Source organism: Coffea arabica, chromosome 7c (genome assembly GCF_036785885.1).
Source record: "Coffea arabica cultivar ET-39 chromosome 7c, Coffea Arabica ET-39 HiFi, whole genome shotgun sequence".
Taxonomy (NCBI): Eukaryota; Viridiplantae; Streptophyta; class Magnoliopsida; order Gentianales; family Rubiaceae; genus Coffea; species Coffea arabica.
This window is the reverse complement of record NC_092322.1, coordinates 5,918,488-5,941,806: the sequence shown is the minus strand read 5'-3', so window position 1 is coordinate 5,941,806 and position 23,319 is coordinate 5,918,488. Positions and strand designations below refer to the sequence as shown.

Sequence of the window (23,319 nt, the reverse complement as noted above, 5' to 3'; positions counted from 1 at the left end):
GTTGTTGGAGCTTCTTGGCTAGGTGTGGATGCAATTTAATTTTGTTCTCGATGCAGTTGTTTGTTAATGGCCTTTCGTTCGTCATCAAGTCCCTTGCTCATGGCCTTTGTTCTCGAATGTAGAACAAGATGAGGAGGATGTTAATGGTTATGGAAATATTTTCTAATACATGTTAATGCACTGCCAAATCAGTCATCCTTTTATAAACTACAAAATCCGAAAGCTTAATCATATGAAGAATAGGACTCTTGCTAGATTCGACGTGGAAAGTTGCGATTAGGGAAATAAAATCACGCGTACAAAGTAATTGCCTCGCAGCAAAATACTGAGCATATATGGATGGAACCAAAATTTTTGTCTTTTTTTTCCCCCCTTAATTTCTAAATCTCCATGCAATTCTCACCATGACCTGCGGCACATCTAATGGTCTTATATATATAGGACAAGACGACAGAAGCTTGAATCACTGCCTTGGGTGTTATCATCTAATGATCATGCTTCACGGGGCCTCAACTAACGGAACAAACATGCATCTTGTTGAACCGATTAAACAACTCGCTTGATAGGCCGAATAAACTATAGTAACTTGGTTTGAAATCCTAGTAACTTCTTGGTTAGGAATTAATATAATGACTTCGAAAATGATCAACTCCGTACATCAAAAGATTAGCGTTAAACCTGTGCCCAGTTGTTTTGCCATCGTTTTTTCTAGCTGTAGAGAGCCTTTACTGCAATTGTTGGATTCAATCATGGCCTGACGGGAAGCCGCAGTTCTCTTCTATAGGGTGAAACGTGGTGAGAGAGAGAATTCATTTAAGGTTTTAAGTAATTTTAGATTATATATTCTACTCATTAAAAGTAGTTTTTAATTTTTTAATACATTTTCTAGTTTGGAGGAGACGGATCTTACAAGACGACACGTGTCCGTAATCTTGACAACGTGTCAATCATCGTGATATTTGACATATTTTTAGTCACCCTAACGTCTGACATGTATTCAAAAGAAAAGACATTCTGACAATTTATATGTTATTCCCTTGTGATTTGTGATCTCGAGATTGCAGATCGCAATTAGTGATAGCGTTACCCTATTGCTCACAAGATCAATTAAGGGTCAGTTAAGATGAGACATATTGGCGACATTGTCATAATAGTTGGATACTGAGCCCAAAATGGATTTAGAGATAAAAGACCCTAATTCAAAGGTACGCACTGATTTTTGAAGAGAGAGATCACTAGCTTTCTTCTTCCTTCAACTTTTTCCTTCTGATAAAAACCTATAATAACTAATTTAAGCATCGGAAGTGAAAACGGAAGGAAAGCCCTACAGTTTCTGGGACATTTCACCCGGCCACTCTCCTGTGTTGTGGATATTTGCACCTGCAAAGTTAAAATTTTATACTCTATCCATCCCATTTTGATAGTTCTATTTTTTTTCACACGGTTTAAGAAAAAGTAGTTACTTTTGTTGGAAAAGCAAATTTAAGTTGTTATTTTTCTAAAATATCCTTTTATTAAATAGAGTATAGTTTAATATTAATTATTCATAAAATCTTGAATTGATGGTCAAAAAAGAATCAATTCTCATTTTACATTATTTCACATTTTCAATAATGTAGACAATCATGACATCGTTTGTTTCCCTACTGACATAAATAAGTTTGAAAGAATAACAAAATTGGCTTTTCATATATCAATATATTTTGAAAATTTTAAATGTATTATATGCGATAGGTTATATTCAATAACAATTTACATTAAATAAGATAGTTTATACTAATAACAACCTACATTAAATAAGGATATTTTAAAAAAATTAAAAGATAACTACATTTTTTAGTTGAAAAATAGACTACAATTTGAGACAGACAAAAAAAATAAGATCATTAAAATGGGACGGACGGAGTATTTACTTTTGGCTTTCACCTGGTGCCTTTATGTTGGCCACCCAAAATTTTACATGCTATAGCAGTCATATTCTTTACTGCACGCGTTGGCGATCTATCATGAAATATGATTTTGGGGCAAGGAACAATGGAAGTTCACTCCTTGGTCCTCGGATTAAAATTGTGAAATCAAGATGAAGCTGTCCCAGAGAATCATCCGACTGCATAGCCAGCAGACCCAGCATTATAAGACACTAAAGTCGATTTAATCTCGAAAGTATGTTGACAGACTCAGCTAACTGACAACGTAAATCAACAAAAGCGCAATAGCGCACTGAAGACTTGGCTCTAGCAATTCGTTTGGGTTTGGAATTGAAAAGTTAAGGGCCGAAGGGTGTTCATGTTGTTATTCTTTAGCTGACTTCAATAATTATGTTAATGAGAAATAATAAAAAATCAGTAACCAGGCACGGCCAGTTCAAACATTAGATTTTAGTTGAGCTCGCATTTGTTCTATTAAGTTTTCATGGATGAGCCTCCTGATTCCTGCAGCCGAAGGGGAACACACACAGAATATCAGAGACTAGCACGCCAAATTAAGGGTGGTGAAAATGGCAAGCAACGGTATGGTTGCAGACTAACTAAGCCGTATATCTCAGAGCAGTTGCTCTTGTTTCGTGCTGTTTCAAATGCCAGAACCGTTGCCTTTTACATGGAATATCAAAGCGAATAAACTCTGACCTTCCAGTCATAATAATGGTTACAAGAAGTCTATTTTCTAACTCAAGCAACACGAATGGCCTCCTGAACTGGTTGGCAAAGGACTGAAGGCACGTTCCTCCACTCAGAAAACACGAAATGTAAAACCTGCAGTGGATTGTGCTGATTCAATGTTGTTTTTTTTTTTTTTTTTTTCCATGTATAGTTCCACAAGAAACTGCAAAATTTCAAACTTTATATGGGTCACAGGAACCAAAGAATGTAAAGAAATCCTTAACTAGTTCGCACACTATTTGTATTCTTCCTTCATTACCACCCACCCAACGTGCCTAAGGCCCTATGGTTTAAAATCTACAAAAGTATAGCCTCGTCACTGGCTGTGAGGAGTGTCATCACTGCCCTTTGCTTTGCCCCTGAGCATATCCGTGAAACTGCTCCTCATGATCCGCCGTAGTCTTGTATCTTCAACTGCTGGTGGTGATGGAACCGGCTCTGGTGATGGCAAAGCTTGATCTACAGTTTCCCTTTTCCCCAGTAACCCGCTTTCACCAAAGAAACTGCTTACAGAAGATGGTAGACCTAGATGGGCACCCATTACCTTGCTAATAGTGTCCAAAGTTCCGCCAGACCTCTCCTTCATTATGATTTCAAGTGCTTCCTTGTGCGCTGGATCCAAGGCATCAGTGTCCTTCAACAGATTCTGGATTCCAGGCAAAAGAAAGTCCCTAACACTTGAAGCAGGAAGATCTGAAAGAAAAGTTGAGCATGATAAGTGCAAAAAAGCCCTATAAGAATTTGGCGCGCACAACTTTTTATACTACAATCAACAGTAGAAAGTTGGTTACATGACAATCATCACCTTCTTGAAGCCACATTCATGATATAAATGTTTTATACCAAAATTGTTATTACTGCTGTAACCTCATCCAATCAGGAGCATCTACCAACCTCAAAGAATAACCCATAGCTTTTACTAAATTCTCTCCAAAATAAGAATGAGACATCTTGTGCTGACAGTTGTACTCCATAAAAACTTGCGGAAGTAAAACTATATTAAACATCTCCAGAGATTCTAGCAGCAAATTCTTGAAAAGAACAGAAAGTTTTAGAAGATAAGGGGTTGTATGATTTCATCCACTTTAGAAAAGGTAACAATCTAATAGGCAACAGCCACTTCAGCTACAGCCTCTCAACTATGAATGCTTCAAGCTTAGCAGTCAGAGTTGGCTGCAGCATAACAGTTCAAACTTTTACATCTTGTAGTCTTGAATGGTATTGAACACAAACAGTAACAACATATACTTCTCAAGGAAATGGCCCTATAAAATCGCATGCTTATTTTTGAACAATTTTTTTCACTTTGCTCTTTCCCATGTATGTGGGAGAAGAGAATGACATAAAATAAAAAATTAATTCATAACATTAACAGAAGCAAACCTGTTGCATCAAGAGCGCGTATGGCTTCACAAAATGCATTGGCTCTCTCACGCCGACGAATCAAATCATTTGAAGGGAGTGGCACGGCTGTGAATTGGAAAATCTTGGACAAGAGATGTACAATGAGTTAAAGAACAAAGGATTTCACCACATTCACACAACTAGAGGTTAGGAGAGAATACTTAAGATTACAGCAAACGAAGAGAGACACTTAAAGCACAAAAATAAACTGCTCAAAGCAGAATGATAGAGGATATAATCTCTGAGTCGGTCTGTCGTATGTGGAACAGCAACAACCAATGCACGGACAACAGCTATTGTAGCTTCATGCGATCCATCCTCAAGAAAAGCATCCATTTGAACCCGAATTTTGTCAATAATCTGAGAGAATATCTCATCAGCCAACATAAAGATATCAATATCTAATCGGATGTAAAACTGGAACAAAATATAGGTATATACCATGTCATTTTTATAATGCTGTGCTACAGCTCCAAATGCATCAATACTTGCATATTTAACATTCAAATTTTGGTCAGAACCCAGCGTAACAAGAGCAGGCAGAACATGTGTTGAAGCAATTTTTGCATCCAGATATGGCACCTAGGAGAAAGAATGGTGAGATTCAATAAATACATTCTAAACCAAAATGGAACTGAAAATTTTCAAGAATTAAAGGTCCTACAATTGATTTCAGAAGATTGGCTGCACAAATTTTCGTGTCTATATTGGAATTGACCACCATTTCCCAAAGGATGTCAAAAATCATGTTATGATTGTCCTTGTACATGCTGCATTGACATATATAGTAACTAACAGAATACATGTAAATTACAATGGAAGCACAACATGTGAAAATTTCATCACAAAACCAACCAAAGGAAGCGAACAGAATTAACAAGCTCAGGCTTTGCTGGCCGAATTTCCTCCTCAGAGCTCTGAAACAACTTCTTCCTCAAGTACTCAGTGAGGTAATCATGCTTGCTCCAGGATCCTAAAACACCTGCCAAGAGAAGCGGCAGAACACCCATGGTAGCAAGTCTACCAGATACTGTAGTTTTTGGTCTCAAACCTGTTACAAAAGGAACTACTCATCACTATGACTCTATCCTTCAAAACTCAAATCAAGAGGAACATGCAGTCATGAAGGTTTTAAGCATTCAATCACCTATTATTTTCTCATGAGTGTTCTGGGGGAAATATGTCAAATCACCATCATCACCCACTGCTAGCAAGAATACAGGCAGCACAATATGCGTCAAATAAGCTTCCCCATAACATTCAGAAACCCTTAACAAAAACTGCATCAGGAAACACCATATCAATAACAGTTCAAAGTGAAATCAGAAGAATCATTAAATCAAATGCACCCGATTGGACTGTTCAAATACCTTTGTGATTCGATTTCTCAAATTGTCTTCCTTTTGAGGTAATAGAGAGGCCAGTTGAATTAAATCAGGAAAGCAGTCAATATGTAGCCAATCAAATGAAGGCCACTCCACATTTCCCCTAAACAGAAATTTCAAATTAGAAGCTTATACCAAATCTAGATTTCCTAGACTCCCAAGGTGGATGGAAAACATGAAGAACCATTTCCTATTGGATCTGGAAGGGAGACAATGTAAACATGAGCTCACCTAGAATATAGTTCAAGCAAGGAAACAGAGAAGAAAGTTCCTACACCATTTGAAACTGACGCAAATGGGCAAGTCTGAACAGCTTTCTGGTGCAAAAATGGGAGCAGTTCTGTCAACAAGCGCAACAAGACATCAATATTCCAGCGTTCTCTTTCACCTAAAACACGAAGATGCGACTCGACAGAACCTTCAACCCCCGATAGAGGTGGACAATGCTGAAAAATAGAGAAGCATATTAGAGCTACAACTAAAGCAGTTCCATTCAAGTTCGAGAAGCTGGACTAGTACCTGAACAGAACCCAAGATGTGGGAAAGCAAAGTCTGTAAAACATGATCCAATTTGTTACCCCATTTTACTAGAGCAGGAACCAGTTCTTTGATAGTGGTTTCTACAACCACCCCAGACGGATCACACACCAACTGAAACATCATCTCCTCAACCTATCAACAAATAAAAATATTTATTGGAGAAACTCCTTTTTATTGGTCTTACTGTTTCTTGTAAGTCATCATACTATGACCAGGGGAAATGCTCCATTCCCTAGATCACGGAGCTTACATTGTAGGCAATTCTGTGAAGTCAGATTTCTTCTCCATGATAGCCTCGAAGCATATTTAGTGAGGCTGACCTTGAAATATTTATCCATATTGGGGAAGAGTGGCAGCAGCAAAGCGAGATTATGAGAAGCAGCCTCACGAACAACTATTGCAGGATCCTCAATCAGCTGTTGCACAATAGATAAGATGAGAGAATCTCGGATCTCTGGACGGACAAATTCTGCAAGCTCTCCACATGATTGAGCAACCAGCAGACGTCGCTCCTCATACATGTGATTGATCTACACATCAATCATTCACAAATCAGACTGGAAACAGCCAAAAACACATTAATAAATTTAAGAACCATCATTCTGGAAGTGGCAAGGCATACCTGCTCCCAACATTGAGGAAGCAACTCCGTTTCTGTTCTCATCTCTCCCACATTCTTGGCAAGTGTAACACAAGCCTGAACATGATCACAGCATCAGCAACTTGTCTAATATATATATATAGTACAGATAAGAATAGTTATGAAACTAACATCCATAATAATACGTCTCTGCTGTTCATCTGGACGCTTGATTAAATTGAATAACGTGTGGGTCAAGGAATCTCGAGTCATGCTGTCTGGATGGCGCTCAATTGCACACATCATCAGGGGAAGGAGCTCCTGCAGATACGCAATATCATGTGATCCATGAAAAAACATATTGCTATGGGATATCAGAAGCTGTTCTGAAAGTATAATAAAAAAATAGATCAAAACACAGATGGCAACAACTTCTGAAGCATACCTCTCGATGGTTAATCAATACATAGGGTACAATTTTAGGCAATGCATCTGAAAGGACCTGTATGGTTGCCAATCCCTGGTAAGGAAGAAAATCAATTCAGAAAAGTATATCTCCAGGTCAAAGAAAGCATGATTCAAAAGGAAACTGAAGGAACTTACAGTAGTTTCAGCATCAACAGGAATGTTTTCAGTTCTTAGAATTAGCTCATTAGTTTCTATAGGAGTTTCATGAACCCCTTTGAGAAACTTTTCATTGTTCACAAAGACACCATTGTCATCTGACAATGACAAATGTTTCCCTTCTGACACTTTGTCTAATATGTTTGTGGTGCCATCCACAGTTGGCACAGATTGTGAGTTAGAATCTTCACTTCGTAAATCCTCTCTGGAGATATGACCTGGAGATTCTAATCTATTAGCTTTGACCGAATCTCGAACTTCACTTTCAGCATCTCCTCCTTTACTTTGCTCAAAGGCCTCTGTTGGTTCAATATTCATGGCATTTGTTCCTTTCAACCTCGCTATCTCATTTTCCAGCAATTTTATTTCTTCCATATAGCTTTCAGAGGACCGTAACTCCACATGCTTGGAGTCACTTGATACCAAATTCTGCCCAGAACGTGCAATGTGCATCTTCAGTGTAGTAATTTCAGCTCTGCAGTCATTAAGTTCTTTCCTTTGGCTTTCCATAGACTGCTTCATTTCTTGAACCTGTGACAAAATGTTGTCCAGAAAACATGAATAGAGTGCATTTAACATGCTGCAATATTTCCGAAGAGTCTAAGATAATCACCAGAACTTCCTTGTCCTTTATATCCTTCTGGAAAGCTTCAAGGGATTTCATCAATGCCACCACTTGGGTGTCTGCAATATCCTTGCTTTTCAGTAAGGACTGTTTTTCCTTCTTCAGCTTATCATTTTCTTTCTGCAGAGACTCATTTTCACGAAGCATAGTAATTTTCTCCTGCAAAGCACAACAGCTCTTCTCACCAATGAACAGTTTGGCGAATACAACAACATTTTATGAAAAGATATTATCAAGTGCTTGGTCATCGCAAGCAGATAATATAAGAATATACGAAATGTTATATCTGTCACAAAGAAAACTCTGTCCCCACAAACAATGCAGCGAATCATAAAAAGCAAAACATATGGGAATATGCAAAAATTTGGCAGTCCAAATTCACAATGAAGAAAAAGCATAACAGATATTGACCGCAAATAAGTACAAATGTGCAAAGTCCAGATCATTGTATGGAAGAAACCACGATCTTAGCGGAAATAACAAAGCTATAAAAAATGTAAGCCTGCAAGATAACTAATCACAAGTTGTTTTCAACAAGCTATCAGGCTCACTTTATTCTCCTGAAGTAGCAATAAGGAACACAATAGAAATTTGGACCTGTACTAAGATGATTAATCACAAAGAAACAAGGTAGTACAAATACCCTTCTGCTGAGGGTAAACAGGTAGATGATTTAATATCTTATCTGATGTTATTTTGAGAATAAATGTAAAAAGAACTTTTCATAATGTATAATGAGCAGGGAAGTACCTGAGCAGCTTCTGTACTTGAAGAAAGGTACTGGTAATAGTAATGGCGCAGGGCATCTGGAACACATGCAGAGGAATTTTGCCAAACATCTAGATTCTGGTCAGTAACCTGTCAAACATGTAATGGAAGTAAGAAACTTTCATACTACATGTAAAAGTAGATGCATGTATTACAGCAGTAACGAAATTGGGATAAAAGACAAGGCAAGATACTAAAGAAAATCACAATCTTATCCTATGCAAACAAAATAGCCATAAAAATATGTGGAAACCACACTTGGCAAACCACAAAGTCAATGCATCAAAATCGGATAGTTTACTTTAGAATTTTGATTAAAAGTAAGCTGCAGTAATGCAGGTGATCACCCCAGAAATGTCTCTAGTATGGGATTCAAATCAATAAGTATCCAACTTAAAAACCTTATATGACACATCCCCTAACTGTTGCAAATTTTATCCTTAAAATGTTTAAATATTTAACCTTCAGTCACTTGCATCAAAGGGTAATATGGATGGCTAGAGTAGTCAACCACTGCTAAGCAATACCTCTTAAACACTTATTTGTTTCTAGATACTGATAATGCCATAAAACAAAAGCTGGAGAAGATGTCATCTACAGATAATGGAAGTACAATACTCCAGCTCTATGAGAATTGACTTTGTCACGACATAAAATAATAAGCCACCTCTGCTTAAAATACCTCCTCATAAAATGTCATTGCAGTCAAACGATATCCAGCAAATAGTAGATATTCCTTTACAGCACAGTTGAGATCTTGTCGCTCATTGTCCTTCAAAGATCCCAAGTCCAAGAAAGAAGCATCGTTCCTCTGGCGTTGAACATCTGCAGAAGCATCTAAATTTGTCTCTGCAAAATTCAATTAGGCAGAACAATTGAGAGAGAATATTCTGTTTCCATAATTTACTCAGACTAAGCATAGTTATGGTAATTGGCAGAGTGAAACTGGAGACTAGTCTCACTGGAAAATAAAGGAAAAATTTCTTTGCTTTTACTTTTTGTTTTTTAAATTATATATATATATATATAGTGTTGTTGGGGCGGGGGGCCCGGGAGAGGGGGGAGGAATTGTGTAGGTTCAGAAAACATGGGGAAGAAAGATTACAAAACTGGAGAGCAAGCGTCAACCTACATCTCTAAGATAAGTATACACATTTCAGACACCAGCTTATGGATCCGGTTATCCACACAAATTCCAAGTAAGTAAATCTAGTCATTTAATCAAATAGAACAAAACATTTTCAAGGATATAGCTGCATATCCCAAACGCAAAGCTATATTAAACAAAAGCAAGCAATTGTAATAAGATTCAAAGACTTACCACTTCTCTCACCCAGAGTACCCTTAGATCTATTTTCTAACTCAGTCTTGAGTTTAAGAACATCTTCTTGAGCCAAACGGAGCTCATACTGACTCAATGCTAATTTTTCTTCTAAGGCTTCTTTTTCGTCAAGCAGACTTTGTGGGTCCGCAACTGTTCACACATGAAAAGAGATGGTTGGGGCATCAGTTATACCATAGTGCAACACTTTCATGCATGCATTCACTTGGGCATAAAATTTAAAAAACATAAAAAACCTAAGCCTCAGTAACATCTTAGAAAAGGAAATATTTAAAACAAAATCTTTTAAACCATTAAAACCAATAAGCCGCTTATCCTTGTGTAGAAAATTTTGTTCCACCAACGTATGCTAGTCAAATAAGCTAAAACATCATCGCATACTACAGTACTCACTTCAGACTACGTTACCAGCTCTGTTTCTTTAATCTATCACCAGTACATTATTTTAAGCAGCCTCCATCAGCATCTAGAAATCATAAAATCTTTATGGAAGAAGATTCTGATATGTTCTGTTGCAAAAACTTTAAATTATTAAAGATTAACATACAACCTACATAGCACTAATCAAGTCCAGATCTCGAGAGCCACATCCACTGAATCACTAAGAAAAGAAGTATCTTAGAACTTTTTAAAATGCAAGTAAATGCAACAACGGAAATGCTGCCACGCCGATATCTCGTCCCAGATTACACACATTTAAATGTTAACATTTTAATGCATTATATTTGAGCATCCTTTCAAGAAGCTAGAAACTACCGCTCGATCTTCAACAATTCCTTCGAGTCTAGAATTCATGCAACTCAATTCAGATCAACGAAAAGAAGAAAGCGAAACTGGATAAACCTTATTTTTAAACAGTTGGGACAAGTTATGCAGACATTCTACAAAAATTCGTGTATCTGAATGGACAAATAAGGAAAAACAAAACTAATGGAACCTCTGAGGGAATTGAGGCGAGAAATCTGATCGGGAGGGAAACGAGAAGGATCGGAGAAGAATTCCTTAAGACGAATAGCGTGATCATCGCGGCCGTCATCAAGTAGCTCGTGGAGAAGCTCGAACGCCGTTAACAAGTAATTCTCCTCCAGTAGGAAATTCACCACGCAATTACACAGCGACGATTTCTCCACATCCATTTCCTATCTCCTATGAGCCTCTATTTCAATTGCAAATCTAAATTCCAATTTCTGATAATCATCAATGTCAATGACATTTTCTGGGAGAGAATCTCTTCTTAGATCTGAATCTGGAATGAGTTTTTTCCAGCTGAGAAGTGAGATATGGGTGAATTCTAACCATTCTTGTGTTGCATATACTATATATACGAAGACTAGTCTTCATTTATGACTTTCTCCCTGGTGGAGAAAGGTTCGTACTACAGTGCTATGCAGCAGCATCAGAATCAGTGTGGGCGTAAAAACTGTCCATTCATCATAATATGATGATCGAGCGTGTTTGCGAGGCAGCGCCACCTGATATACTGCTTCTGCACGACAGCACGAGATTTGGCCACCGCCCACCGCATAAAGAAATACAGTTATATCAGGGAAGAGAAATTTCTTTTTTTGTTTGTTTGGCTAGTAAAAATAAGCAGTATTATTATTCTATTGTAGTTGATTTGATTTTACACCTGCAAAATACTACTGTGTAGTTCATCAAAAAGGGAATAAATGAAAATTTGTGAAACAAATAAGTGTTTTATTTCAGGTCCACTAATTATAAAATTGGTCCATTAATAGAAAAATAAATGATTTTTCAGAGGCGCCCTTTTAATCTTTTATGGAGTGCTTACAATGCCCACGATACCCTTTTTGACACACCATGCCAGAAGGTACCAGTGTTGTCCACAAAATGTACGAGGCCCAAAAGACACAAAATGTACGAGCCCAAAAGACCCGATTTGCATGCGGACTACGTGATTCAAAAAAGGCCTGTCTGTATCTTGGGGCCCAATCTTCCAAGAAAGCACTAAGGCGTTTGCAGGACTACAAAGGAATCTAGTCAAATTGAATTTTGGCCTAATCAAATCAAATCTTGACTTAATTTTATTGAATTCGAACTCAACAAACTGCAAATTTAAAGCTTGATCTCAAGCCCGGCTCAAATTCGAGTCAAGTTCGAGCTTGAGATTGAGCTTGTTTTTTAAAAAATAAAATAATATTTTTTAAAAAATAATAAAATATTAGAAATATATATGTAATTTTATCATTAAAATAAAAAAATAAATAATATATATGTATGTATATATAACTTGAGCTCGCCAGCCAGTTCGCGAGCTAACGAGTTTAATATTTTTGACCTCGATTTGGCCAACTCTAGATTCATTTGCAACCCTAGACCCTTGACAACTTTGAAATTGAAAATAATTTTTAAAATCATAAAACTCAATAAAAAAAATTAATTAGGTGAATATGAATAAATAAATAAATAATCTTTCGAAATTTGACACCTTAAGGCAAACACGGTGATAATTGATAACACGTTGAAGCTTGAAAACACCTCACAATATATTAAGGCAGACACGGTCATTGCAATAAAATAACTAGTGAGAAACATGTTGGATTAGTATATTTTTTTGTCTCTAACTAAAAAAAAAAAATTTTTTTGTAGTTTAAGTGACACCTCACCATGTGTAGTCATTGCAATAAATTGACTGAAATGATATTTGCACTCAAAAAAAATTTCAGGTACTCTTCCTTCCTTTTTAATTAATGAAATGACACAAAAACTATCAAATATTCTAAGAGACAAAATTGTCCCTCTATATATTCACCAATAACCCTTCAGTCTATTCAATTCACTTAGGGTCTGTTTGACAATTCAACTTATCATTGAGATACAAACGAAGTAGATTTTTAGACTTTAAGACCAATGCAATAAAGATTAATATGATGAAGGTTTGTTAATATCATTTTCTACATTAACGTAAGTTTCTTGACAGAGTTTGCTGCTATTCCTGAAGTTGGAATAACCTGATTTTTCGCTTAATTTAATATTTGATTACTTTAATCACCTGAATCAATTGCAAGGATAAACGTTGGATTTGACTATCGCCTTCTTTTGCCTAACTCCTCAAATTTTTGTGTGCGCCCAAAAAAGAGGGGGAATAAAAAGAAAAGAAAAGAACACGACTTTTTGTCGCCCTCCAAGTTTGAGCCTCTGACAATTGCAGATTCTTGTCTTCGTTTGCAAATTGAAGTGGAGGCTTCAAAACAATGAAGTCTCAAATTTTAGCTAATCCCGTGTAAATTACTACCATCCAACTACACATGGAATTTCTACTGTTTTGCAACAAAAAGTTTGCCCATAGGAAAAGGACATACATAGAAGCCTTTAGCAATACGAAAACATACGTACGCTAAATCCAACTACTTAAAAGTCATTGCAACTTGACAGGCAAGCTTAAGACAACATATATCAGCAACAAAAGAACCAAAAGTGGGCATTTTAAGACCTCAGAATTGAACAAGAAACGAGGGTTAACTTGAATGATGAGATGTGAAGTTGAAATTTTAATTGACCAGAAAATTGGCATCGTTGGGGTCCAGAGATTGGACAATTTAGATGGCTGGCGATGCTTCCAATGGTAGCCAATCATAGGTTTTCTCTCCTCTCTGCTGATTTATCTCATTCACTGAACCAGCTTTGTTACAACTTTTACCACCAAGGCTACGTGCAAGCCAACAACTAACTCTCTCAGCCGCGCCTCGCTGCACTTATCCTCTCCCTCAGAATTTTCATTATTTCATAGCCATTTTTCTTGGTGCTCCTATCACTTGCACCAGCTGCCGACAACGGACACATCAAGCAACCCTTTCTAGCGTGGATGCCTGGATTCTGATCCTCCAAGGATTCTGGTTATATTCCTACTCTGGCGTCTCCCTTCTGAATCTTTTCATTAGTTAATTATATCCCTTGTTTTATGCAGTCTTTGCTTTCCTTATGCAGGATACGGAAAGATGAATGCGGGTGATGTTTACCACAGGAGTAGTAGACCAGTTAAAGCAGCTGCAACCGTGTATGGGGAAAGAATGCTTGAAAACCATCACTCTTTGAAGAAACCGCCACAAATCTACTCAGAGGTACTACCATATATATGAGATGCTTGCCAGCAGTAATACTTGAACATCATATTTCAGGTTTAAATTGCAATTCTAAGAATTGCAGCTAGATTAATTTGTTTCTGGTTTTTAGCTGTTCTGAAACATTTTGAAATGTATTCAGAAACCGTCTCCACTAACAAGGGAGCCCAAGTTTGCAATGGGCGAGACTGTCAAGTATGATGGGAGCAGAAGCAATGGAAAGCCGGCAGAACCACAAGCAGAATCCGAACTTTTAGTCGCAAACCACACTGTAAAGGATCTAACTTCAAGGATTGAAATATCAAATTCCAGAGCAAAAGAACGGATTCAATACCTGGAGAAGTTAACGAAGACTAAAAAGGTTGAAGCAGGTTTGGGGAGGAACGTGGAAAATCATCGGTACCCGCAACTAATGGCAGAATTGAAAGATGTAAAGCAAGAATTGAAAATGCTCAAGGAGGAGATGGCTTCTCTCTTGGAAGAAAAAAGAAGGGCAGAGAAAGAAACAGAAGCTTCTAATTCGAAATTGGGATCTTATTCAGGCACAGTGGATGCGCTGAAGAGGGAGATTGAGGAAACAAATGAAGAACAAGTGCTTGTGGAGTTGGCTCGGATGGAGGCCCTCAAGGAACATGAAGCTATTGAAACCGAGGGAAAAAAAGAAGCTGAAAGACACTCCGCTGCAATGGAGGAAACAAGGAAGAAAATCAAAGGGATGACTCAAGGAATTGATGCTGCAAAAGAGATTGAGAGGAAACTGGCCATAACTACTTCAGATGTCAAAACGCTAGAGAGTGAACTAAAGCAAGTCAAAAAAATGGGCACAGTAAACCGAGGTAAAGAGACCATGAGAAATTCGGAGTGTAGTTCTCAGGATGGGCATGTATCAAGTACTCCAGAACTGCTGAAATCTATCACAAAAGAACTGGAGGAAACTAAGAAAGAATTAGCGTCTGTCAGGGAAGAAGGTTTTAAATTTATGGCTTCCATGGATATAGTAAGGACCGAACTAAAAAATGTCAAAGAAGAAGCAGCGCGATCGAAGAAAAGGGAAGAGAAGACGGACTTAACAGTACAAAACCTGAATGCAAAGCTCCTGCGAGGAAAAGCCAAATTGGAAGCTGCGTCAGCAGCTGAAGAAAAGGCTAAAGAAATTGTGTCAAATTTATCTCGTGCTCTTGAGCAAATGAAGACAGAAGCAGAGGCAGCCAAAAAAGAAAGGTCACTTATAGATGAAGAAACCGTAAACATCAAGGCAGAGATTGAGAAGACTGAATCAGAGATAGACTTGGCAGAGGAAAGGTTACAAGCTGCAATCGAAGAGCTCAAATCTGCCAAGTCATCAGAAGCTGCGGCTCTGGGGAAACTAAAAACGCTTATTGACAACACAGTGAGAAGAAGAGTTTCAGTTTCACAGCGCAGCCCAGTCATAATGATCTCTAGTTTTGAATACGAATACCTAAGAAATCGTGCGGCTGGAGCTGAAGAAATTGCAGATAAAAAGGTTGCAGCTGCCCAGGCATGGATTGAAGCTCTAAAAGCCAGCGAAAGAGAAATCCTGATCAAACTTGAGAAAACTAAAAAAGAGATTAGAGAGCTGAAGGTGGAGGAAGACCAGGAGGCTGACAACACACAGGAATCACTTCATGAAAAGCTAAAAGTTGAGAGTGAATTCAAAAGTTGGAAGCAAAAATATGAAAAGATCATTGCTCTGGAAACGCCAGGGCCTCAGGCTGGATTGCCAGCAAAATCAACAAACAGAAGCGGAAGAACGACGCCGATGAGACGAGCTAAGCTGCGAAAAGCAGCATCTCCAGCTCCTCGGAGTACACCAAGGTCGGCTTCTTTTGCAGTCAGGAGGAGAAAAAAGGTTATGCCAAATCTAGCCAAGTTCTTCAGTGGCAAGAGCACTAATAAAGGCATAGAAGCCCATTGAGAGGTTATCATACAGCCTAAACACTACTAGTAAATCCCCTTCTGGCAAGTAGATACATCAAATAAGATTTTCTGTTGCATAACTGCTAGGAGCTAAGTCTCACCCCAGTCAGACGCATTTCTGCCAGGTTTAGTACTTATTAACCTGCTAAACCAGTAAACTTGCTGTACATGTATCAGGAAATCATGCTAAGAAAAGTTTTTAGCAACTGTGCTTGCGAGTTTATGTGAGATATTTGAGAATGGTCCCAAGAATCTATTAAGCAATTTTATAGAAGATAGCATCTAAATCTTGATAGCATTATTATCTCATTAAGAACCAGAGAACCAAAAGCTATTGAAATTCAGAAAAGAAGCAGCACTTTATGAGGTTGCTTGCTTTGGTTAACCGTGGGAGAAGTATTTAGCCCAATAACACGTTCTTAATCTTGACGTATTAAGGGGAAGTAAGTGTCTGAAAATCATCGAGGAAACCATACTGTGGCATGAGCAATTCGAATTCCCAGCCAGCATTATCTTTTAGAATGCGTACGTATATCCACCAAAATTTTCGAATATGAACTTGAGATCCCATCAAAAACAAGCACCATTATATAATATTACCAAATGATACAAACTTCGAAATTGGTAAAAGACAGCGGCTAAAGAGCCTGTAAACTCGTTTCCTTGTAAAGCTCCACAAAATGCTACTAGTTTGAAGAGGGAACAAGACAGTCCCTCGCTCGACGGGTTGACCTGCTACCATTGCGCTTGAGATTCTTAAAAGTCAGTTGCTTCTTAAAAGTCAGAGGAACCTAGCCCCTGGAATCTGAGAATTCCAACGACTAACAGTATGTTGGCAATTTTTTGCGTTCATTTCCACCGTACCCGAGAGAGTACAAGTCGATTGTGTAAATTCACCATTCCAATTGCAACAAAAATCTTTCTGTTAAAACATATTGGCTGCTTTCACTAAAAAGAGAGCAGTAGAGAATTAAGAGGAACAGTATCCTGATCAACCCGCAAGTTGCAGAGACTTCGAACCTTGCCAAGGATTAAGCATTTTGATGTCCATAACGTGTTACAGCAATAATCTACTTTTCCTTCAAATGGGACAGTTAGCTAAGACGTTCATTTTTAAATGATTAAAAATAGATGTGAAGACCGAAGTAAATAACAAGAATGAAATAGCTGATAGAGCTCCGACGCCTACTCCTACAAGGCCGGTATCAAAGATATTTTGGTATTGGTAACAATAGAGCAGCGAGAACAGATTATTCTGAATGTGATTGGGATGAGTCCAACATTGCCATTAGCATCACCAAAAAGAAGCTATGAAAAGCCATAGTAAGGCTAGTGAAAAAGGGACTAATGAATGCATCTAAAATAGATGTAAGAATGTTGAATGCTGCCCTAAAGCAATACTAGTTTCAGATCGCAATTGGCAAGAAAAAAACTCTAGTTTTTACAGATTTTCCCACACTCATAACTTGAAATCCATTAACAGATAATACAGCCACCCGAAAAAAGAAAAAAGAAAAAAGCAGTCCGCGGAAAATAAATAAATAAACAATCAACAAATAACACAAAATACGGTTTATTCTAACCCCAAAACCAATCACAATGAAAGACTGTACTTGATATGAAAATTTACCCCCTATCAAAATTTTCCTGTTCTAAGACGAGAGCCTCATTGAGGATGTGACGGCGTCTGATGCTTGATGCCCATGTTTTCCTGTGTTGATGATGACTCTGACGCCATCAAATTTACTCCCTTCATCAAGGTTTGGTATGGCAACGGCAAGGCAGAAGCTGATGGCTGCGTTTTATATATCTGAGTGTATGCAACATCATCATCAAATTCGCTAGCATAATTAGAGCTTGCCACTGGAGCGCTGACAACTGTTTGCGAAGGATGCTGCAGCTCAGGAAGCTCCATAAATTGCTTCTTACCTTGTGTAGTGGGTGCACTGACTGCAGGTGTGGCTTGCGGAACAGTCTGATAAAACTTTAAAGCTGATTCAGGCACTGGTTGACCAGTTGTGGCCTCTTTATAAGTCACTGGAGGGATCATGGCAGCTTGTGGATGTAATGGTGGCCGACTTGAGGCAACATTTGTATTCTCCACCGACACCCCATAATTCTGATTTGGCCTCACAGGCACCAGGTAAATTGGATAGGGTTGGTTTACTGCATAAGAACTATGCAGCTGCTGGAGCATAGGCATTTGATATAATGGATAGTAAGACTGAAGTGGTGATGGGCCAGCTTGATACTGAGGCATGTAGCGCATATCTCCTTGAACGTACTGGACTTCATACTGGTGGTGCTTCCCTTCTGATTGCTGAGATAATTGGTAACCAGCCAGCTGAACATTTTTCTGCATTTGGATCACAGATTGAGGGTCAGGAGGATAATTTTCTGTTTCTACTGAGTATGAGGACACTCCCGAAGCAACTTGAACATATGGCTCTTGGTGTATCCCCGCTTTTGGTTGGATACCAGCACTTCCAACACTATTATCACTGGCAAAATTCAGTAACATTTCCATGATTATAATCCGATATGAGATATGAACAATGCAGTGCACATGAAATATTTGCACTTGGCGACTAGCTTAACTGAGTACACCAGGGAAAGGTTGTTGGCAAAATCAAGTAGAGAAACAATACCTTGGCTTCAAGTTTTTCCCTTCTTGGAACTTTCAACTTGTTAAAGTTCTTGATAACCGAGTACAAATAAATTTAGCAGCAAATCATTTACATTTTCTGAGGACTTATTTGCCTCTTGCTCCAATAAACAGTAGGAAGCCTGATTGCCATTCTAACGCAATAATTAAATGTTTTGGTACAACTGAAACATAAAAATCCACAAGACATTCTAGAGATGCCATGATTCGCTACCAGTGGTCTGGCTGACATTCTCTTAAAAATCAAGATCACTATCTCCTTTTCTCTGAATACAATACCATGTACCCAAGCAACATCCAGATCTTTTTACCTCTAATGTAGTCCTCGTGGGCAATTTTGGAATCAATCAGTATGTTAAAAAAAAAAATCAAAACAGATCAACAATTGCTCTTCAATATTTCAAGGATGCGCATCATTTAGTTTGAATAAAACTCGAGCCTTCCCCAAATCTCCTCATCAAATTCTAAGTCCTCGAAAAAACTTCAGTATGCACCTATTTTTCCTATCATCAGTTGCTTGGAAATTAAAATTGAAGATCACATAGAAAGCAAAAGCTAACTCATTTAACTTTTCCTTATTTTGGATTCTTAAGTATCAAGTCCACAAAAGAATTTTGAAATCAAAAAGAAAAAAAAACACACGAACGGAAACACGCTATTACCTGTCAATTGAGGCTGAGGAGGGCACTCTGAGCCTCCTCTCGAACAAACTGACGCTCCCGTCCTCACAATGGATCCCAACAGCCGGCGCATTTGACATTGAAATTGAAGAACTAGTTGACCCAAAGGACGAGCTAGTCTCTAATACCAACGATTCCGGCACAGCCCCACTGATTTCCTTAGCCTCAGCACCATTATTACTCATGCTTTCAGCTGGATTCTCCAAGGCCGCATTACAATCCGATCTACCCAAAATATCCAAACCCATTAGTCCCTGACCCAATCCAGCAGCATCAACAGACTGACCCCTCTGAACAATCCTCGTGTTATTCAGAGCATCAGAAAACCACGAGTCAGCTTTCGGATCAAGAAGCGCTGAACCCAGAGACTCTGGCTTTATGGGGAAGAGAAATAATCTGATGCGGGATGGTGTAGGGGACGTAACGGCGGAGATGCGGTCGTGCTCTTCCAGCATAATCTGGAGGTCGTCATCAGTGGTGACGGAGATGAGTGAATCGAGGTCCTCGTTTGGGAGCTGGTACTTCAGATGAAACGGGCGGTTGCCAAAGAGGGTCCGGGAGAGGTGGGCGGTGAGGGCGGAAATGGATGTGCAGACCGTGCGGCGGTCCAGAGCGACTATTCGGGTTTCTCCGCCGGCGTAAAAGAGGGACTTGTTTTGTGGACGGGGAACTATGTGGCCACCATAGCTGCACATAAGTCGGAGTTTGGGTGGGGTGGTGGGGAGAGGTGGGAGAGGGTCTGTGGCGGTGGATGACGGTGGCGGAGGTGGTGGGTCCATCGGTTGGTTCGGTGGAGACCTTTGGGCATTGGGTGGGAGCGTTTGGGGCGGTTTGATGGCCGGGGAGCTTCGAGCGGAGTGATGGAGAAGGTTTTATAGAGGGTTTGGGATTTCTTGTAATGACAGTTAATTATGGTAGGACCTTAATCTTATGGTCGTAGGTTAGTGAAATGTCGTAATTTACATAAATAACCAACACAGTATCATAATCCCGTGATTTTCGCAATTTTTTGTTTCTTTCTTCTTCTTCTTTTTTTTTTTTTGTTTTTTGTGTGCAAATCGTTCCTTTTTCAAGAAGTAAAAAAATTAAATCGGGTTTTTAATTTTTTTAAAAGTAATTTCTAATGTTTTCTCTATGAAAATTTTAGTCTCTTCCTCATTTAAAGTTATTATCAAAAGAGGTTTTTCCTTATTGTTCAAACACTTGCGGAAGAAGCTGTCATGGTAGATTAGTATTGTTGCATTTATGACGTGGTGAATAAGTGAATCGGTATGATTCTTTCTTATATCCAAAAATTCTTCTATCTTACTATTGCTTGTATCAAGTGGACTCACATAGCATAAAAATCCTTGACCTTATTTGTAGCATACTCTTTTGTGGAAATGGTGAAAAAGCAATATAATGACTTGTGCAATTTGTTCCCTTTATTGGCTTTTCTTTTCAAATTATACGAAATTATGAGGTTCACATTTTTCTGAAAAGGAGGCAGGCGTTCTTTCAACCATATTACAATTACATGTTTATCTAAAAAAATGGAGTCTAAAGTTCCCATATGTTCTTTTAACGTATTGTTTTAAAAAATTTACTATCCAAACATATTCATCGCCCCAAATAGTATTATTTAAGCTAGACGGCTTTCATCTTGAAAAAAGTATCTCCTTCTTGCATCAAGCGTAACATAAAATTTTTTCTTTTTCAATATATATATATATATCATTGTAGTTCCTCAAATTGCTCTATACTTAAGTTAGAGAGTTTTTAGTAATTCTGATATAAAACAAAACTTTATTAATTCAAAACTTTCAAATTTTGTTTGGATTGTATTTTTAATAGAGTTTTTGGAAAAAAAAAAAAAAAAAAGAGTTACTGCAGTTATCTTTTATAATATGATGTATGTGAAGTAATTAAAAAATGCGTTAACTTTTAAATAGGAGGCCAAACAAGTTCTTAATTTGACTAATTTGGATTAAGTTTTGATGTATGTAGATTAACTTGGTTTCACCGCAAGTGCCTAAATAAGCAAGGGCATCTTGAGTTTTGACTTGACATTTGCACACAGCATGAGAGAAAACCGAGGAAGTCAGTCAACAAGAAAACATATGAAATAAGTAACATATGCACATGAATAATGAAAACTTTCATGTCATGTGCCTATCTATCTCTTCTAAGTTGAACGCCAATCAGCTGCGCCAGAGAGTAATGGGGATGGCATCTTTAGTCAGATGTAGTTTTCAAATGAAACGACCACTTAAATGATCCTGAAGGGTAACAAGTTATGGGGTTAGAACAGATCAAAATGTCTGTCTCCAGAGGGATTGAATAATGGAGCATGCGAGTGTATGATGATGTAATAGGGCATTTTCAATTAAAAAGAGATTATCCACAGATGACGAGTAATTAAATAAAGATTAACCACGGATGATTACTTACCAGGATGCAGCCCGCAGCCTTTAGGCTTTACCAAAGCAAACCCACACAGTAAGGTCAAAAAATAAAAATAAATAAAGAATGAGAGAAAGGTACAGCCACATCCCAGCTCGTAGAGCAGGCTGTCATGGTGGCATGGTTTGACGTGTAATCTCGGGAAGATGAATATGCAGGGGAAATCTAGCAAGCTTCCATTGACCACTCTCTCATTGACACCTCACCAGTCACGGAAAGTTGTACGATATTGCAATGAGGAAAACTGGAAAATTCTCTACTTCTGGCCCCATTCTATTACCTTTGTAGCTATTGAATGACCTGACATTTGTCGACCCAATTTTTGTTTAGTTTTGGACTAAACCAAAAAGAAAAAACGAGAAAAAAAAAAAGGTACAAGATCTCCAAATGCGGTGCATCCTTGGTAATTTCCATAGTCAAATATTGTATTAGCGTGAATAAATGTTTCGATGATATGTGATTTTCCACTAATCCAATGAAAAAGTTATCATATGCGCTACTTTTTCATTGCAATGACATGGACATTTACAAGCAGTGCAACCCAAGATTCCTAAATTCCTGGTAAGTGCACTACAGATAGTACTGTGTAGAATTCCATTCATCAGGTTTCTTATACTTTTAAAGGATAATTTCAGAAACCTCTCATAAGGTTTTTTTTTTTTTTTTAGGTTTTTTTAAAATTACATGTGCATCCTTTGCCGATTTTAAATGATACTACTAACATCGACATTCTAATAAAATTCTCTTGTTGGCTATGCTTATATAAAAGATGGATTTTTATATATTTTTCCCTTTTTCCTGTTTATTCATTTCTCTTTATATTTCATCATAAAATCTGAAGAACTATTAATATTACACCAAACCTCTATGTTGATCAAACGTCAAACTAGTCAACTTTTTTGATAACCTTTAATGTAATCTAAATTTTTGTAGCTTTTTTTTTCTAGGTATCAAATTTAAAAAATTTTGACAATAACCTAAAATCAAATAGGCCAAAATCACAACCAAATTGTGGTAGTTCTACCACATAACTGGTTCACAACCTTTAAAAAAATCAAGATAATGCTTTCTTTTCAATTTTAAAAAAAATCTATATCTCCGATAAAACAGTATAAAAAGTAGCCTATTATAGCGATAGATTTATTGTTACAATTAATTATCAAATAATAAATATTGACTTAAAAAACTTGGCACTCATTCATATTATATAATTATACTGCATTACTTTATAATTGTTTAGACAAATAAAATAAATTTTATAAGATAAGTGCACTTTAGGGTATTAATTATTTTTTACCATAATTTAAGGTTTGGTTACCAAAATATCAAATCAAAGGAAGTAAGTATAATTTTTAAAACTTGAAGAGAACTAACTGAAATACTTGGAAACTTTAGGAAAGGTTACTAAAATTATCCCAATTTTTAATGGAAATAGAATTTCCCAATGATTATTTCTTAAGTACATCCCCTTGTCGTCCCTTTTTTTTTTTTTAAAAAAAAAAAGGTATGTCCATTTTTTAAGACCCTTAGAATATCGCCCATGTAAAAAGTTGCAGCCCAAATTGAGAGTATTTTGAATAAAAC

General features: G+C 37.6%; 3 protein-coding genes across 5 annotated transcripts; 1 reads left to right on the top strand and 2 right to left on the bottom strand.

The window, feature by feature from the left end:
- Nucleotides 1–2,769: 2,769 nt before the first annotated feature.
- On the bottom strand, nt 2,770–11,483 carry LOC113698955 (uncharacterized). 2 transcript variants are annotated; one of them, XM_027218935.2, is made up of 20 exons: nt 10,866–11,483; nt 9,908–10,060; nt 9,269–9,435; nt 8,569–8,676; nt 7,807–7,977; nt 7,173–7,724; nt 7,015–7,089; nt 6,762–6,890; nt 6,612–6,686; nt 6,310–6,519; nt 5,969–6,121; nt 5,681–5,895; nt 5,435–5,552; nt 5,212–5,344; nt 4,920–5,130; nt 4,729–4,834; nt 4,506–4,646; nt 4,301–4,424; nt 4,044–4,160; nt 2,770–3,353 (listed from the first exon to the last, which is right to left on the bottom strand). In XM_027218935.2, exons 1-20 carry the CDS (start codon nt 11,062–11,064, stop codon nt 2,977–2,979), a joined length of 3,534 nt encoding a protein of 1,177 aa, XP_027074736.1. In that variant the 5' UTR covers nt 11,065–11,483; the 3' UTR covers nt 2,770–2,976. The 2 variants fall into 2 exon arrangements, with proteins under 2 accessions (XP_027074736.1, XP_027074737.1); XM_027218936.2 differs by having other exon boundaries at nt 4,920–5,115.
- Nucleotides 11,484–13,482: 1,999 nt separating this feature from the next.
- Nucleotides 13,483–16,154, top strand: LOC113700037 (protein PLASTID MOVEMENT IMPAIRED 2-like). The gene is made up of 3 exons (XM_027220456.2): nt 13,483–13,785; nt 13,877–14,010; nt 14,153–16,154. The coding sequence occupies exons 2-3, from the start codon at nt 13,888–13,890 to the stop codon at nt 15,944–15,946; spliced, it is 1,917 nt and encodes a 638-aa protein (XP_027076257.1). The 5' UTR covers nt 13,483–13,785; nt 13,877–13,887; the 3' UTR covers nt 15,947–16,154.
- Nucleotides 16,155–17,365: 1,211 nt separating this feature from the next.
- On the bottom strand, nt 17,366–20,192 carry LOC113700108 (protein PAL OF QUIRKY-like). Of its 2 annotated transcripts, none has more exons than XM_027220570.2 (2): nt 19,276–20,192; nt 17,366–18,440 (listed from the first exon to the last, which is right to left on the bottom strand). In XM_027220570.2, exons 1-2 carry the CDS (start codon nt 20,070–20,072, stop codon nt 17,615–17,617), a joined length of 1,623 nt encoding a protein of 540 aa, XP_027076371.1. In that variant the 5' UTR covers nt 20,073–20,192; the 3' UTR covers nt 17,366–17,614. The 2 variants fall into 2 exon arrangements, with proteins under 2 accessions (XP_027076371.1, XP_027076370.1); XM_027220569.2 differs by having other exon boundaries at nt 17,366–18,449; nt 19,276–20,191.
- Between the last annotated feature and the right edge of the window lie 3,127 nt (nt 20,193–23,319).